At 30.1% G+C, this 15,975-nt stretch overlaps 1 protein-coding gene across 2 annotated transcripts in view; it reads left to right on the plus strand.

Moving 5' to 3' along the window:
- The first annotated feature begins 301 nt into the window (after window positions 1-301).
- The window catches only part of LOC119682316 (gelsolin-like), a 32,012-nt gene continuing 16,338 nt past the window's right edge, over window positions 302-15,975 (plus strand). The window contains exons 1-2 of one of the 2 annotated variants that reach the window (XM_038095725.1): window positions 302-589; window positions 12,694-12,892. In XM_038095725.1, coding sequence (XP_037951653.1) covers window positions 573-589; window positions 12,694-12,892 — 216 coding nt within the window. In that variant the 5' untranslated portion in view covers window positions 302-572. Of the gene's footprint in view, window positions 590-641; window positions 747-12,693; window positions 12,893-15,975 lie in introns of those variants that run through there. The other variant, XM_038095726.1, reaches the window with a different exon arrangement.

The raw sequence follows: 15,975 nt of genomic DNA on the forward strand, positions 1-15,975 counted from the left end.
AATAATACTTTTATGTTTACTTTAATTTATTAAACTACTAATAAAGCCGTAATAGTAAATATTTACATAAAATTTTCTTTTGGTAAATAATATTACTGTTTACTTTTAACGAACTGTTTATATGTTAGTTTATTTATTTAATTTTTCCCATTAACAACAAAAACCGCTACCGTTGAGTCACATCAACAAACACTTAATTCATATTAATATATATATATACATATGTAAAATAAATGTATTTTTATGATTTCTCAAAAGAAAAAAAATAAAATTTCTTATTTTTCTCATTTAATTTCAGATCTAAAACTAATGAGTAAATAAGAACGTTGGAGAGTGTTCAGCAGCTGCAGCCGGTCTCTAAAAACCGTACAGAGCAAAAACATTACTGCAAACACAAAGACCACAAAGATCTCAGCTATATAAACGTTAAAGGAAATATATATTAAAAACAAAGTAAAAAACAAATAAAAATAAAATAAGATAAAAATAAAATTCAAAAACAAAGCAAAAGCAAAAATCTCCACTCCACTTGGAATCATTTTGAAGCATTTCAGAAAATAAACGGAGCGATCATGGCAGTGATCCACAGGTAATTCACGTGAATGGTTCGCGAAAAGCTCTATTGACTGATCGCAAAAACTGATAAATTGATAAATACATCTAATTTATTACATATAAAATACGTGTAAAAAGTGAAGCAGTTGTGTTGCTTTTTAGTTATTAAAAAAAAAGTTTATAGCCCTCAGGTAGTGAAAAAAAGCTTTAAATCAAATAATAAAAAATCATTAAAATTTTTAATTGAAACATTGAAAGACGATTGAAACTGTCAGTTTTAGTGTAAATAATTAAATTTTTTCTTTTTATTTTGAAATTACTATAAATTCACACTATGAAATCGTTTTTTGATTTCCGTTGATACAAAATTACTTCATAATATTTCGCGTCTGACATGCTAATAAAACTGTTTGATAAAAGTTTTGTTGCGAGTGTTAATATAAAAAAAATTAATATAAAAAAAATTTGTTTACTTTTCTAATATTAAAAAATTCAGAAAAAAATTAGTTAACATTTTTTATGCAAATAAGTTGATATACTATATATGTATGTATGTATAAATAATATTATTTTTTAATCATAAAGTAATTTTGGGTTTAAGTGAGATTATTGTGAGACTCTTAAGTATAAAAGAGGAATATTTTTATTATTGCCTTATCCTCTAAAATTTGACTTTATTAAGTCTTTGAAATATAATTTATAAAGTCTGTTTGATATAAATATTTTTTTTTCTTTTTTTATTTGTATTTTTTCCATTAATATTACAACTATCATAGATATCTAGTAATACTTTTAACAAATTAATTTTGGAAGTTTGAAAATCATCATTTAAGATAACATGTTAATGATATTTTCAATACATTTTAGACAATTTCAATAAATAAATAACCTATATAACCCTTAATTTAACACTCAACACTTAAGTAGATTGGAAGTGTGCGTTTTGAATGTTTTTTGTACCCTAGTTCTAAGGCAGGGATTTTCTCATTTTCAAGTTTATGTGCTGCGGCAATTTAGATATATGGTTAGCACTGCTTTTTTGGATTGTTTCATGTACATTATGGATTTTTAGGTCTTTGTGAATTTGTGAATACCATCTATATTAATTTAGAAACTTTTTTTGAAATATAAGAACCTTAATTTTGTTCGTAGGGATTCGATATCACAAACAAATTGTTCTTGTAATTTTGTTTCAAGTTGAACAAACTAAATATTTTAAATTGAGAGACCGTTAATAATATTAAAATATAATATAATTTTTTTTTTTGCTAATATTAGATGACTTTTTAGTTCAAATAAAGTTCAAAATAAAGTCAATAAATAGTAATCCTACTAGAGAAGTATACACTGCAATTAGAGTACAAAGATCTTGTCAAATATACAAGATACAATTTTCAAAAAAATATTTGTATATAATATGAATATATGCCTATATATTTAGTTATAAATTTCAATATATTTAGTAATAAATTTCCGTTGTAAACGTAAAAAAATGTTTAAAACTCGGCTTAATTTTTAATATCTTTTTTTTAATTAAAAAATCTATTATCTATGTCTATCTGTTAGTAACGCTGTTAAACTCGTATTTTGATTAACAAAATAAAGCTAACCGTCAGGATATATGAAATATACTCATGTGCATCTGTCTGTCTGTATATTGAAAAGAATTTTGATAACTAACAAAAAGGTAATAGCATTAACCTTTGCCCTAGGACTACCTTTGCCCTAGAACTACATTTGAGTTCATATAGATCAAGTTTAGTTATAAATAAAATTAGTTGAATTAATCATATCATCCTCATAGAAGAAGCATAAAATTAATTAATATTTATAAATATTGGATCTTACAACAAAAAACAAATTTCAATATACAAATAGTAATTAAGTTATTTACTATAAAACTTTTTATGTGAAAAGGTTTTAATATTTCCGCATAACCAAAGTTTATTTTCTTTATATCTCATTATATTCTTAAATAAATATTTACTTAATCAAATTAAGTAATAAATACTTCTTAATGAACTCTTTAACATTTCAATGAAGAAGCCAAAATTTTTTTCATTGGGTTTTAAATAAGAATCTTATAGTTTATAAAAACTTATATAGCTTATAGTTTATGCTATTAATAAGAATTGGAACAAATAGTTTTATAATCAGTAAGTATATGTAGCAGATATATAACATGAATAACAGTATTGATTTTCTTTATATTTTGCTTGATAATATTCTAAAATTTCAAAAGTTTCATGATATGAATGATAGGGATGGGATTTGTTAATGTTTTCGAAATAGCTAGCATAGTTTTCTTTTAATTTTATAGTTTTTTTTCACTCATGTATTCCCAACTTCTTTCATTTTAAGAAGAGAATCATGGCCATAGACCATACGATTTGATGTTCCATTAGGATTTATGATGTCAGCTTATTTAAATTGTGTTTTTTTATGTTATGTATTTTAGTGGTTTCTATATATTAGAGAAGCGTCAATGGAATGGTTACATATCATCAAATATATTAATTAATGATTAGTATTGCTTTATTCTACAAAGTTATTCTATCCGTGATATTGTTTTCTCTTGCTGCATATATAATATACGAGTGTTGTATTCATATGACATTGAATATTAAGAAATCATGGTAGTAATTTTTCAATTGTATAACTACTTAAACGTTAGTCACTCGGGTTAGGTTAAAGTGAGTCTAAGGGTTATAGTTCTTTTACATACAGCTACAAACGACAAGCAGGGTCTCGAGGCTTGAAGATGCTAGTGGTGATGGTGAGACTTTACTCTGACTTCAGTTAAAACTATATCTATTACATGTAGACATCAATTAAGCATTTACTGAGTTCTTTAGGGAATTCATTTTACGGGAATTGATTTGCATGAATGTTATCATTGATGGTTGCTCACTTCATATAATTATTCTGATGTATTTACTATTTGCAAATGATTTCTTAATGTGTAATTTTATAGCCCTTTGTTTTTTGTTGTTTCTCACGATTTTTTAAAACATGAATATACTTAAATCTTTCTTGCCTATAATTTATATATGAGTATATCTACGGAATTGTAGGATAAGTTATTGTCTGGCTTTTTTTTCTAAAATAACGATTACATGTATAATTATTCTTTTAAGTCGTTTTATAGGTACACGAAATTTTGTTACTTTGAGCATTCTAGAGAAATCTCTGTTCTATAATGGTAATTGTTATATAAATAAAATTTATATTAAATTGTTTGATAACAGTTACTTAATGTTCGGATTTGTAAATACATATCAGAGAGCAGCTTAACACAAAATATCGATTTAATTTCTTACTTTCTATAAAAATACGTACTTAATATAATTTAAAAAAAATATAAATTAGGTAGTAAGGTAACTTATTACTTTTTTAAAATTTTTTAACAAATATGATATATATAATAATATAAAATAAATAAGAAATTTTTAATAAAATATATATAATAGTTCGTATTTATTGTTTATAAGATGGGTTGAATGATATTCAATGGAATAATACATTCTCAAACAAATGAATAGTGCCAATTGAATAAGTAATTATCGCGTTAATGTCGTAGATTGTGGAGTCAATTTTTCTAAAATTATTTGACTTACTCTAATTACTGAAAAACATTTCGCTATCTTGATTAAACAATTATTTTACTTTCGAAAAGTCGTCACTATTTTATTTTATCTCTCATGACAATTAAATTTAGCACGCATTTTGTTTGCTTTTTCACGTTTATATTTGCAATTTAATTTGGAAATTTTAAATGATTCACTTGAAGGTGATCATAAAAAAAATGTATCTCTTAATGCTAAAACATACCTTTTTAGGCAACAAATTAGCTATATTTTAGTTTGTTACAATAGTTTTTTTTCATCGCGTTTAAGCAAAAAATTTATATACAAAAGTGTATATAAACTGCAATACTTAATATAACAGCAGTTGGGTACATATTTATTAAGTAGCGGAAACTAGTATATCTTAAATTATGTAGTTCAGATAGATTTTGCAATGATCGAATTAAAATTATATTCATTTTTTTATAGTATATTTATCGATACTCATTAAATAAGGCAGAAATATCAAAAATAGTTCACTGTCGTTGGATTAAGTGATTCATTTTTCAAAATAATTCAATAGTATGAATTCATAGTAAAATATTGTAAAATTCTGTGAGTGACTTTTATTATTAAAGATTATTAAAACTATTAAGTATCTTTAAGAAGCTAAAAATACATTAGAAAAAGATTAACACACCACCAATATGTTCCCATGATAGGTACTGAATACATATATTATATTTATTTAATTTTCCTGGGTGCAAAGAACCATTTATTGAATGACATATAGATCCAAAAACGCACTTATTTCTAAAATTAAAACATATTACTTTAAAATAAAATGTGCAGGGAACTAGTGTGGGTTGTCAACTTTAAAATCCCCCTTGTATACGTTATTGATTGTCGCTCATTGTAAATATAAAAACGGATTAGTTGTGCCTCAAAATATCTATTATGTTGGCAGTGTTGTACTTCACTCAGAACAGTTTTCAAATTATTATTCTATTAATTATTCTATATACTATATTATGATACTATATTTTACCATTATATTGTTACGTAATCGCCTGCGTGATTATTCGTATCTCAGGATTTTGTAAAAAATGAAACGAATTATTAGGATTGAAGAAACTATACTTATATATTTTGTGTAATACAAAGAACTAGTATTTATTAGGAGTCAATTTAATAAAAATACAGCTTCACACCAAACAAATTTCCAAACTAAACTTTTTGTCAAAAAAATCCATTGACGTAATGTTTAAATAACATTTAATAATATTTAAACATTTCATTGCTACTCTGATGAAATTCGTAACATTGCCCTCCTCTTAAATCTGTTCGTCCCGAACAGGAATTACCACATCGTTGCAGTTAGGTGCCAGCCGTTCCAGATGCACCACTTTCTTTTGAGCTCTATGATGCCCCGACTGTTGAATTCGATAAACACCATCACAGATCTTCGTTCCATCAAGAACAGGGGGCTCCAAACAAACATCACAACATCTTCATCAGACACAAATTGCGAACACACACCGTTCTCTTTCAAGATTTTCAATATTTGCTTACTTACTAATTGTAGAAATTCTATATTTATTTACAAATTGCTTATCCTATACTTCTAGCTATTGGGTGGAGATTTTGAGTATCACCATCATCATTAACATTTCAGTTCCTGGTCAATAGGAGCGGTCTTCTGATAAATCAATGAATTTCATCTAATTGGTTCCGCTTACTTCCAGTGTAGTCACATGTCATCTTGCCGCAAAGTGCCGTTATACCGAATTTTAAGCCCGCGTCGTCTGAGTCACCCTGATAAACCTCCATTTGCAAACAGCTGTCACTGTCATCAATGCTACTTACGTTAGACACAACAAACTTGTCAATGCATTGAGTATGCCAATCAGGAATGTCCTGAACAACAAAAACCGCACCATCAGATATATCAATATCAGTTGTATAATCCTCATTATTTGTTATATCCGAAACGAACAAGACATCCCTGACATCAGCATCAAATTTACTACTCGTAGCCAATACGTCATCTGTGATATCCTCATGAAACAAGACATTCCCATTAATTGTCACGTTCTTATTATCTATGAGGTCGGCATCAACGTTTAATGGTATATCTTTATAAGATAACGTATCCGCGACCAACAAGCCCTCTGCGATCTCCGCATCGTATTTGATTTCCTGATTAATCCTGAAAACTTCATCAACTGTACTGCCAGCATCGATTTGAGTATATGTAGCCAACATGCTATCAAAGACATCCGCATTTGATGGAATATCAACAGCTAACATGTTATCTGCCTTAAGTGGCATATTTGCCGGGAATATGTCATTTGTGCCAATTGCTTCACATGGAATAACAACATCGCATGTGAAATCTACTTCAAATGGAATACCTTCAACATATATAACATATGGGGACTCTTGCTCGTCCAAGCAGATGTTAATTTCAACTGATTCAGCTATACCAAAGCCGATTAACACGAAATCATAACTACCTAAACCGAAATAGTCTTTCCTCCTTTTCTTTCTTCTCTTTCTTCTGTTTCTTTTTTCCCTATTCATTATTTGAATTAATCTTCTTCTTCCTCTTATCTTCTCTCTTGTCTTCTCTCTCATCCTTCTTTCTTTTCTTCTCTTTCCTCTATTTCTTTTTACCTCCTTTCTTGTCTTCTTTCTTGTCTTACTTCCTGACTTCCCTTCTGTCTTTCCTTTTGCCTTCCTTCTTGTCTTTCTTCCTGCCTTCACTCCAGTTTCCACTTTCCGTACTTTTGCTGTCAAGCAACACATTATACCGGCAGCTTCGTACGTCAAAGTACCGCTAACCGTTTCAGAATATGTCTCCTTTGAGAGCATTACGACCTGACACTTAGTTTTCGGATCACGTATGCCGTCTATTAAAGTGTCGACTTTACTCTTCACCATACTATCACCAGAGCTGCCAATGTAAATCAAGTTACACAACCCTTCAATGTCGGTAGTGTACTCTCCAGGACTCTCGTCAACAGGCGGAGCTCTTGCTTCCAGTATTACCCTGTGTAATGGAGCCATAGAAACGTTACCGTACTTGCGCTCCAATGTATCCATTACAGCTTGATAGCTTTTATGTTGTTCGGGTGGAATTTGTTTTAAAACTTCTGCCGCACTACCTTTTAGTGCCATAATTAGTGCTTCCGTTTTCTCACCAATATTCCAATTATTTGTTGCAGCCGCTATTTCAAATTTGAGTTTGAAAACTTCAAAAGTCTCGCTCCCATCAAACGTCGGTGCCTGTAGTTTAACGCTACCAGTTTCACAAATGGCTGAAGATGACCCGCTTACCTGCCTACTCTCAGCATGGCGTTCCAATTGAACCGTCTCACCTTTTGAGACCTGGACATTCTGATCAATCGGGTCCTTTCTTCTCGAGCACTTTTTTTGGACTTGTTGTAACTCCATCTTTAATTCGACAAAATTTTCTCCTAATGTCTGCGTGATTTCACTAAATTGTTGTTCCAGCTTTTCGTCCAACTTACGTAAACTGTGCGCCTGTTCTTCAGAATTTTTCTCAAGCTTCTGCATCATTGAGTTCATGATTGCCATCATTTCACTATTCGTGTCAGGTTCTTCATCGAGGAACTCGTGTTCTTCTACATATATGCCATTAGCCTCCAACTCCTCAGGATATCTCAACTGCAGTTCCGCTTTCGCACCACCTGTGCCAAGTCCCACTTTCTCCAACTCCTCTTTTAGTTGAACCACAGTCAATTCTTCCAATTTCATCATTTTACAAAATCCCACTTCTGACACCAAATGTTACGTAATCGCCTGCGTGATTATTCGTATCTCAGGATTTTGTAAAAAATGAAACGAATTATTAGGATTGAAGAAACTATACTTATATATTTTGTGTAATACAAAGAACTAGTATTTATTAGGAGTCAATTTAATAAAAATACAGCTTCACACCAAACAAATTTCCAAACTAAACTTTTTGTCAAAAAAATCCATTGACGTAATGTTTAAATAACATTTAATAATATTTAAACATTTCATTGCTACTCTGATGAAATTCGTAACAATATTATATTTTACTATTTTTATGTTTTTATTGTATATTATTCTAAAAACGCAAATATTTCGCTTACTAATCATTTCCAATATACCTTTAAAAATGTGTCATTTATTCTTTTGATTGATGAAATTTAATATTCAAATTTGTTATTCTATCTATAACAATTTGTCCAAATTAATATACATTGTGACCGAAAAGTTTTCGGAAATTCTCATTTAAAATTCGCGCGCTGTATATTTTTCGATATTTTAAGTTTATGTAGTTTGGCAGCACTTTCCTTAATTACTATGCCAAAAATGAGCGCGATCTGTCAGACAGTTCGTTTACGGCAGCTGTTGAAACCAGTTCACCTCAGTAGTGCGTTGCGAAAAAAACAATGGAAAAAAATATTGAACAAAGAGTTTGCATCAAATTTTGTGTTTCGAACGAAATTTCGTGTGCAGAATCGTTGCGAATGCTACAAAAGGCTTATGGGGAATCAGTTTTATCGAAAACTCAAGTTTATGAGTGGTACAAAGCCTTTCAGGACTGTCGTACGACCGTCGAAGACATGCCGCGTTCTGGACGACCTTCGACCTCTACCACCGACGAAAACATTGAAAAGGCAAAGGAAATCGTGTTCAAAAATCCTCATGTGAGTGTTAGAGAGATAGCACGAGAGCTAGGCATCGGTCGTGAGATGGCTCGTTTGATTTTGGTGGACAATTTGTGTATGCGACGTGTCAACGCTCGGCTTTTTCCGATTCACCTCAATTTGTTCCAAAAACACCATCGTGGACAGGTCTCGTTAGACATGCTTGATCGTGCCAATTCCGATCCAACTTTCATGGAACGCATCATAACGGGTGACGAGACATGGGTCTACGAGTACGACATGCAAACAAGCCAACAATCATCGGAATGGAGAGGAAAAGACGAGCCGAAACCGAAAAAACCACGCCAAAGTCGCTCGAAAATCAAGGCAATGCTGATTGTTTTCTTCGATATTCGTGGTGTGGTGCATCATGAATTCGTCCCTGAAGGACAAACAGTCAATAAAGCCTATTATTTGACTGTTTTAAGACGTTTGCGTGAAAATATCCGCCGTAAACGGCCTCAATTGTGGAAGGATAATTCATGGATTTTTCATGACGATAATGCTCCCTCGCACCGAGCCAACATTATCAACGATTTTAAGGCCAAACATTCAATAAATACCATCGAACAGCCCCCGTATTCACCTGATCTTGCACCGTGTGACTTTTTCCTGTTTCCCAAACTCAAATTACCACTCAGAGGAACGCGTTTTGAATCCATAGAAGACGTAAAACAGAATTCGCAGAGGAAACTCAAAGCCATACCGGAAAGCGCCTATAAAAAATGTTTTGATGATTGGAAGAAACGTTGGCATTTGTGTATCGCTTCTAATGGAGCATATTTTGAAGGAGATAAAATAAATATTGATGAAGATTAAGAATTTTGCGTTTTATTTATTTATGACCGGAAACTTTTCGGTCACAATGTATACACATATGAGCAATAGATTTTAAATAGAATAAGAATTCTTGAGACTCTGATTTGACAAAGTATAACTCACTTCATAATATTAACATATTAAAAAAAAAAGATAAGCACACATTTTTTAAAATAATTTCAAAAAAATAAGTTTCTTCTTCTTATTTACGTTTGAGTGCATTTTGTCTAAATTTGTCTATATACAAAAGTTCTGGTTCATTAAAAATTATGAAATAATTAATCGACCCAATTGGATTGAAAAATGACTTTACATAATCTACAAAATAAGACTTTCTAGTGCAATCAATTGTAATGTGGTCGATCGAAAGTAATTCGTATAAAAAATAATAATTTGAAATTATCAATCTTACTTCTAAATAAATGGAGTGTCGAAATAGCTGATGAACTGGCAAGAAAAGGAAGAATTTGCTATATAACTCTTGCAGAAATGGTGCTCACACACTGTGGTTAAATGTGCCATAAACACTAAAAACCCTTAAATAGCGGATATTTGTAACTAATAGAATACAATGACCGGGTTACAATCTTAAATAAACATTATCGCTTATTTACTAGAATAAATTAGTCTCTCTAAACTGAGGTTAGTAATCACTGAATTCTGTAAGTGGTTAAAATGCGTATATTTAGTTTATAATCTGTAATCTGACAGAGGAAAAAGAAATAATTTTCCATTTTTTATCTGTTCATGTCCTGCTTTAGTGAGAAAGAGAATTAGGAAAGAAAGAAAACAACTTTAGAGGTTTTACACTTCATAAATTGGATCTAATCATACTAGCTTGATAAGCAATCGGACAATCAGTTGATAACAATCAGTTGATGGGGCAATGCAGAGTCGTCATCTTAAATAACCAACCATATAATCTAGACATAGGATATTGCATTTGGATTGTCTGTTTATTAGACAATCCAAACTTCTCTCGATAACGTGTTTATAATTTTGTTTTTTACATTTATTATAAAATTCATTATTTTAAAAATTTTTAAGATATTAGTAGCAAATAAAAGATGAATAAAATCCTCACATTGACTTTTGGAAGAACCACATGACTAAGTTACGATAAACACAAAACTATAGGCAGAAGGAAAAAGTAATATGAATTTATCTGCTAGTGTACTTATATGATTCCACTAATTGTCGTTAAATAGGAAGAAGAGTGTCTTTTGTAACTTTATTACATAAAAAAATTAAAAAGAAAAGTCTGTTTCTTATTATGATAATAAGGTGATTACCACTTCGATAATTGTGTTTTCTTCACAATTTTCTAGTATTTTTCATTAAATTCTTTACATTTCAATGTTAATTTGAAAAATTAGTTAAAATTAATTAAAAAATTCGAATATTTTCTAAGCCAACTGATTATAAGTGCTTGGTAATACTCGAAACAACGTTGTATGATCAGCCAAATTTCTATAAATTAACTAAAATTTTTGTTGTTGTCTTTTCATTACTATTCGAAAACTTCATTACTTCAAAAGCTGTATCTATAAAAGACCTGTTTTTATTATTTAAAATGAAATTTATAAGATTTATATTAAAAAAATAAGATAAGAATATATTTAAAGGAATATATATTATTTATTTATAACATATTGTAAATTTATAATTAAAAAATTCAAAGCAGCAGTTAACTCAAATTCTTGTTGTTATCTTTTCAGCACTATTTGAACACTTCATTAGTTTTCTTTTGTGGAGTTCAAAAGTTATATCAGTTTTTTTTATTGAAAATGAAATTTATAAGATTTATATTAAAAAAAGAATATATTTTTAAAAGAATATATATTATTTGTTTATAATATATTGTAAATTTTCAAATTTAAAATATCAAAGCAGCAGTAAAACATGACATATTAAGAATAAACAGTTGCGCGTGGATGAAATATATTAAAATGTATAAACATAAGAATTTTAAAGCATTTCAGAACTGTTTGTCAAAACATAATTTATATGTTATCGTTAATCAACCAAAATATTTTTCCATTCCTTAAGAAAAACAAAAAACTATAATTAAATTAATTGGCTACAACATGCAGAGAAAAAGTTTATGAATTCATTTCGGATTCAAGCAAAAACAAAAAAAAAATAAACATTAACACCTCAATTTATGTGAAAGGTGTTCTGCCCACTTTTATTATATCCCAAATCGAATGGACTTCATTTCCGAGGAGAATAAAAAATGTTTGCCTTGCATTTCTTATGAAAATTAGGACCGCATACAAAACGTTTGCGTTGATTTCAACTTTTGTTTTAAAATTTGTTTATAATAACGTATAAAAATAGCTTAACGAGCTGTGAGAAATAATCGAAATAATCGAAAGCAGCAGATGAAGTTAAACATCTGGAGGAATTGTTAATTAGGTAGCAAAAGTTCAGAAAAATTGCAATTCCATTAAATTACCAACACATTGTAGTATATCGACACTGTCAATAGTAAATAATTCACTAAGTAATGTGAAAGGTATATATGTAAATATAGTAAAAGCGAAAGTGAATTTATCTGGAAATGTGCCGAGACATACATATGAACAAAGTATCTGCGCGCTACATTACCCTAAATTTATATGGACACGGAATTTATTATACGAAATTGTGGAATAGGGAGCAGTATGTCTCTAATATTGTTATTTTTAAATATTTTATATGAGCATATATAAAAAATATACTAGGAAAAAACCACTTAGATGATATCATAAAAATACGACAGACAGACAAAATCGATAAAATTCAAAAATGCCGACAGTTTGCTGTGTTGTGAGTCTCAGTACGTGTAGCAGCTGCCTCCAGATACTTTGTAATTTCAGTATATTTTGTGCGTATCTACAGAGCATATTTAATTTTGCATTCTTAATATTGTATATTATGATTATTATTATTTTATAAGTGTTATTAAGCTCTTAAAATTATTTACACAAAGTTAAATTTTACATTAAAATTTTCATACTGTTTTTATCTTTTTGGCGTTACCTTGACATTGGAAATTTTTATAGCCGTGTTAGCTGCTTCATTGCGCTATTCGCTTTAGCAACAGTTTGCTTTGCTGGCACTATACCAAATCGCCCTGCCTTTCCTGTGACTACAGGTCAGATTCAACCACAAAGCGGTAATAAGCAACCAGCTCGAAGAGTAATGCATCCCGCATTCGCTAACGCCGGTCGTGCACCTGGTTTGGAAATTTGGAGAATTGAGGTGAGTCTTTTAGTATTTTTTGAAACATAAAATTATTTTTTATATGCAAAAACTTGTGTAATTATAATAAATAGGTTTAATATGGAACTTTTATTTTAAAGTTGAAAAACATTTTAAATGAAATGAGTAAATGAAAAACTTGCTACTTACTAGACAGTAGATAAGTTAAGTGTTTTATAAAATAATTATAATTTGAATTCTTAGAATTAAAAACTGTTCGTCCTTGCTAAATAGAATTAATGTGTAGTATATTATATTTTCTTGGTGAAAAATATTAAAGACAGTAGAGAGTAGTGGATAGTAAGTAAAATGGGCAAGAGAATCTATAGATAATACACTTAAAAACTCTTCGTAGTATATTATGCTTTCTTGGTCAAAAAAAAAAAAAAAATTAAAGACAGTAGAGATTAGTGGGTAGTAGGCAAAATGGGCAAGAGAATCTATAGATAATTAAGCTATAAACCTATATACTACAATAGGAATAGGATATCACAGAAAACTTTACTCGAGAAAAGTCTATGTTTTATAAAATAATCTTAATTTGACTTTTTGCACTTAAAAACTCTTCGTAGTATATTAAAAAAATTGAAGATAGTAGAGAGTAGTGGGTAGTAAGCAAAATGGGCAAGAGAATCTATAGATAATTAAGTTATGAACCTAAGTACTACAATATAAATAGGATATCATAGAAAACTTAACTCTAGAAAAGTCTACATTTCGAAAAAGCAGTGAAAGCTCTAAGAGAAGACTTTTGAAAAAAAAGGCCTTTCTTTTTCTTTAAAATACGTTCCAAAGAATATGTTTTAAACTCCTAGTATATTAATGAGATAAAGCGCGTATAAAAAAATATTAAATGTTTATTTTTTTATTTGCTTTTTAATATTTCCCTACATTCAGAGTGTCAAAGAATTCCATATTTGTAAATACCTGTAGTTAAAAAAATTTAAAATATTTATCCTAATAACATAAATTGTATAAAAATTTTTAGTGCATTAAATAAGATGACTTATATGTTCTAGTGCTTAATTGGCTTTAAAAATAGAGTAATCGTTCTTGTAACTGTTCTTTGAAGTGACTTATCTATAGATTTTTTCAACAAAAATGCAAACATTTTCTGGTTTCTATAAGTTAGGTGAGGTTGCAGTGGCGATCTCTTGTAACCAAAACCCACTTGAGCTTAAATAATGGCCCGTTGCGATATCATGGATTCGCGTTTATCATATGCAGACTAAAGATCAGCGTACGAACAGCGGCGAAAGGAATGACTTGCAATTCATGTGAAAGTAAACCAATTTGGCAATGTTTGTAAGATGACAGCTCTGTCATGTCGGTAAGAAAAGTGGTCCGAAAGATTTGAAATCTTCCTTTAGCCAATGATTGATACTGACACATGAGGTGAAGAACAGTTTCATTGACATCAGTAAAGCCACAATGACGATAAAAGTTATTATATGGTAGACCTAGTCTCCATATAATAACTTTGTCCACTTTGTCTTTCTAGTACAAAGTGACCCATTAGCGCTGATACCGTATTGCTGAGCAGATTACATTACATGGGTCTTTTGTCGTCCAGTTTGAATCTGAGTTTGAGATCTGACAGTAGGGTTCACCCATTATCACCCGATTCACAGCGTAGTGAATCGGCATTACATCTGCTTGAAAAACATTGCACTGTTTCGGTAGTTGAAGCGAAATGCTAACATCCAGTTTATTGAAAATTATGAAGAAAAGATGAAAAAATTTGTGAATTTTTGTTGCAAAAGTCAGTACGTTGCTTGTTTCAAAATGCAGCATTAAAGAAAAATGTTAAATAAATGTATTTATGCACTACACTAAAAAATAAGAGCAGAATTTTACAAAAAATTCTTCTTGAAAATCTCAGCTACCAGTACTTGTATATTTTATTTGAACTTTTGTGGACTAAACGTACCTGTTCAGACAATGCACAATATTTTATATGATGATGCAATAATTTTGAATTAAAATAAATATTTAATAAGTGAGTTTGCTTTTGTGCACTTAAGTGATATTGATAAATGCTATTAAATGCATTCGTGTTACAACTCAAATTTATATACGAGTAGTACATGGGTCATATGGGTTAATGTTCATAAGCCCATATCATAATACTTAAAAAAACACCTTTAGACAGTTAAAATACAATTCTGAATTTATATTAATCCGCAGTCCGCAGAGATATGTGTAAAGTTTTAATTTACACTAAAGACTAAAGAACAATAAAGTTTCAAGTCGAAATGCATTAAAAATGAGGTATATTAATATTCAAAGTATTTAATCAAATTCAGTTGAATTTTAAGTGGTAAAAAATATTACAACAGATTTCGATAATATCACTACAGTAAGTTAATATGTATGTTAATGAGCCACTGTGAACTGCAGAGTATAAATTATGACTTTAATTGTGTTCCGACTGATGCAGTTTGATGCAGTTTTCAGTTTTCAGTTGTTGTCATTGTTATTGTAATGGCTGCTGTATAACAGCACTTAAACACGGACGAAAACAAGGATATACATAATACAATTATGTTTTTACGATTGTATGTGTGGATACGTCTCATATGCATGCATTCATATAAAATGTTAATTCATATCATGTCGGTAAATACAACTGCAGTGCCTTAATGCAACAAATTCAGGCGTCGTTAAATACTGTTCGCTTTTGAATCTGAAACTGATTTTCAATTGTGGTCAAATGATGGTGCGCCGGCTAGTCATCATCATGTACATTGGAGCATCATTAAAATACGACAACTGTTGTAATTGCAAGCTCGCTTGTGGAAACGAATTTACAACAAAAAAACAAAAAAAAAACTTAAACCAATTCACGCTTACGACTATTTACTTCACTGTATGCACATTGCATTGTGTAAACACATACTTAAGTGTTAATAGGCATACTTGCCCACATACACACACACGCACACATGCACACTAATGTATTGTGTTCGCCGACTAAACATACATACACGCGAATGAAGTTAATGACCAGTGGTAATTATAGACCGGCAGCAGTAGTACCGGGTGGAACGCCGTGGCGTGCTTGCCGCTTGCTGTTGGCTGCT

This window comes from Teleopsis dalmanni, chromosome 2 (assembly GCF_002237135.1).
Source record: "Teleopsis dalmanni isolate 2A chromosome 2, ASM223713v2, whole genome shotgun sequence".
In the NCBI taxonomy this organism is placed as follows: domain Eukaryota; kingdom Metazoa; phylum Arthropoda; class Insecta; order Diptera; family Diopsidae; genus Teleopsis; species Teleopsis dalmanni.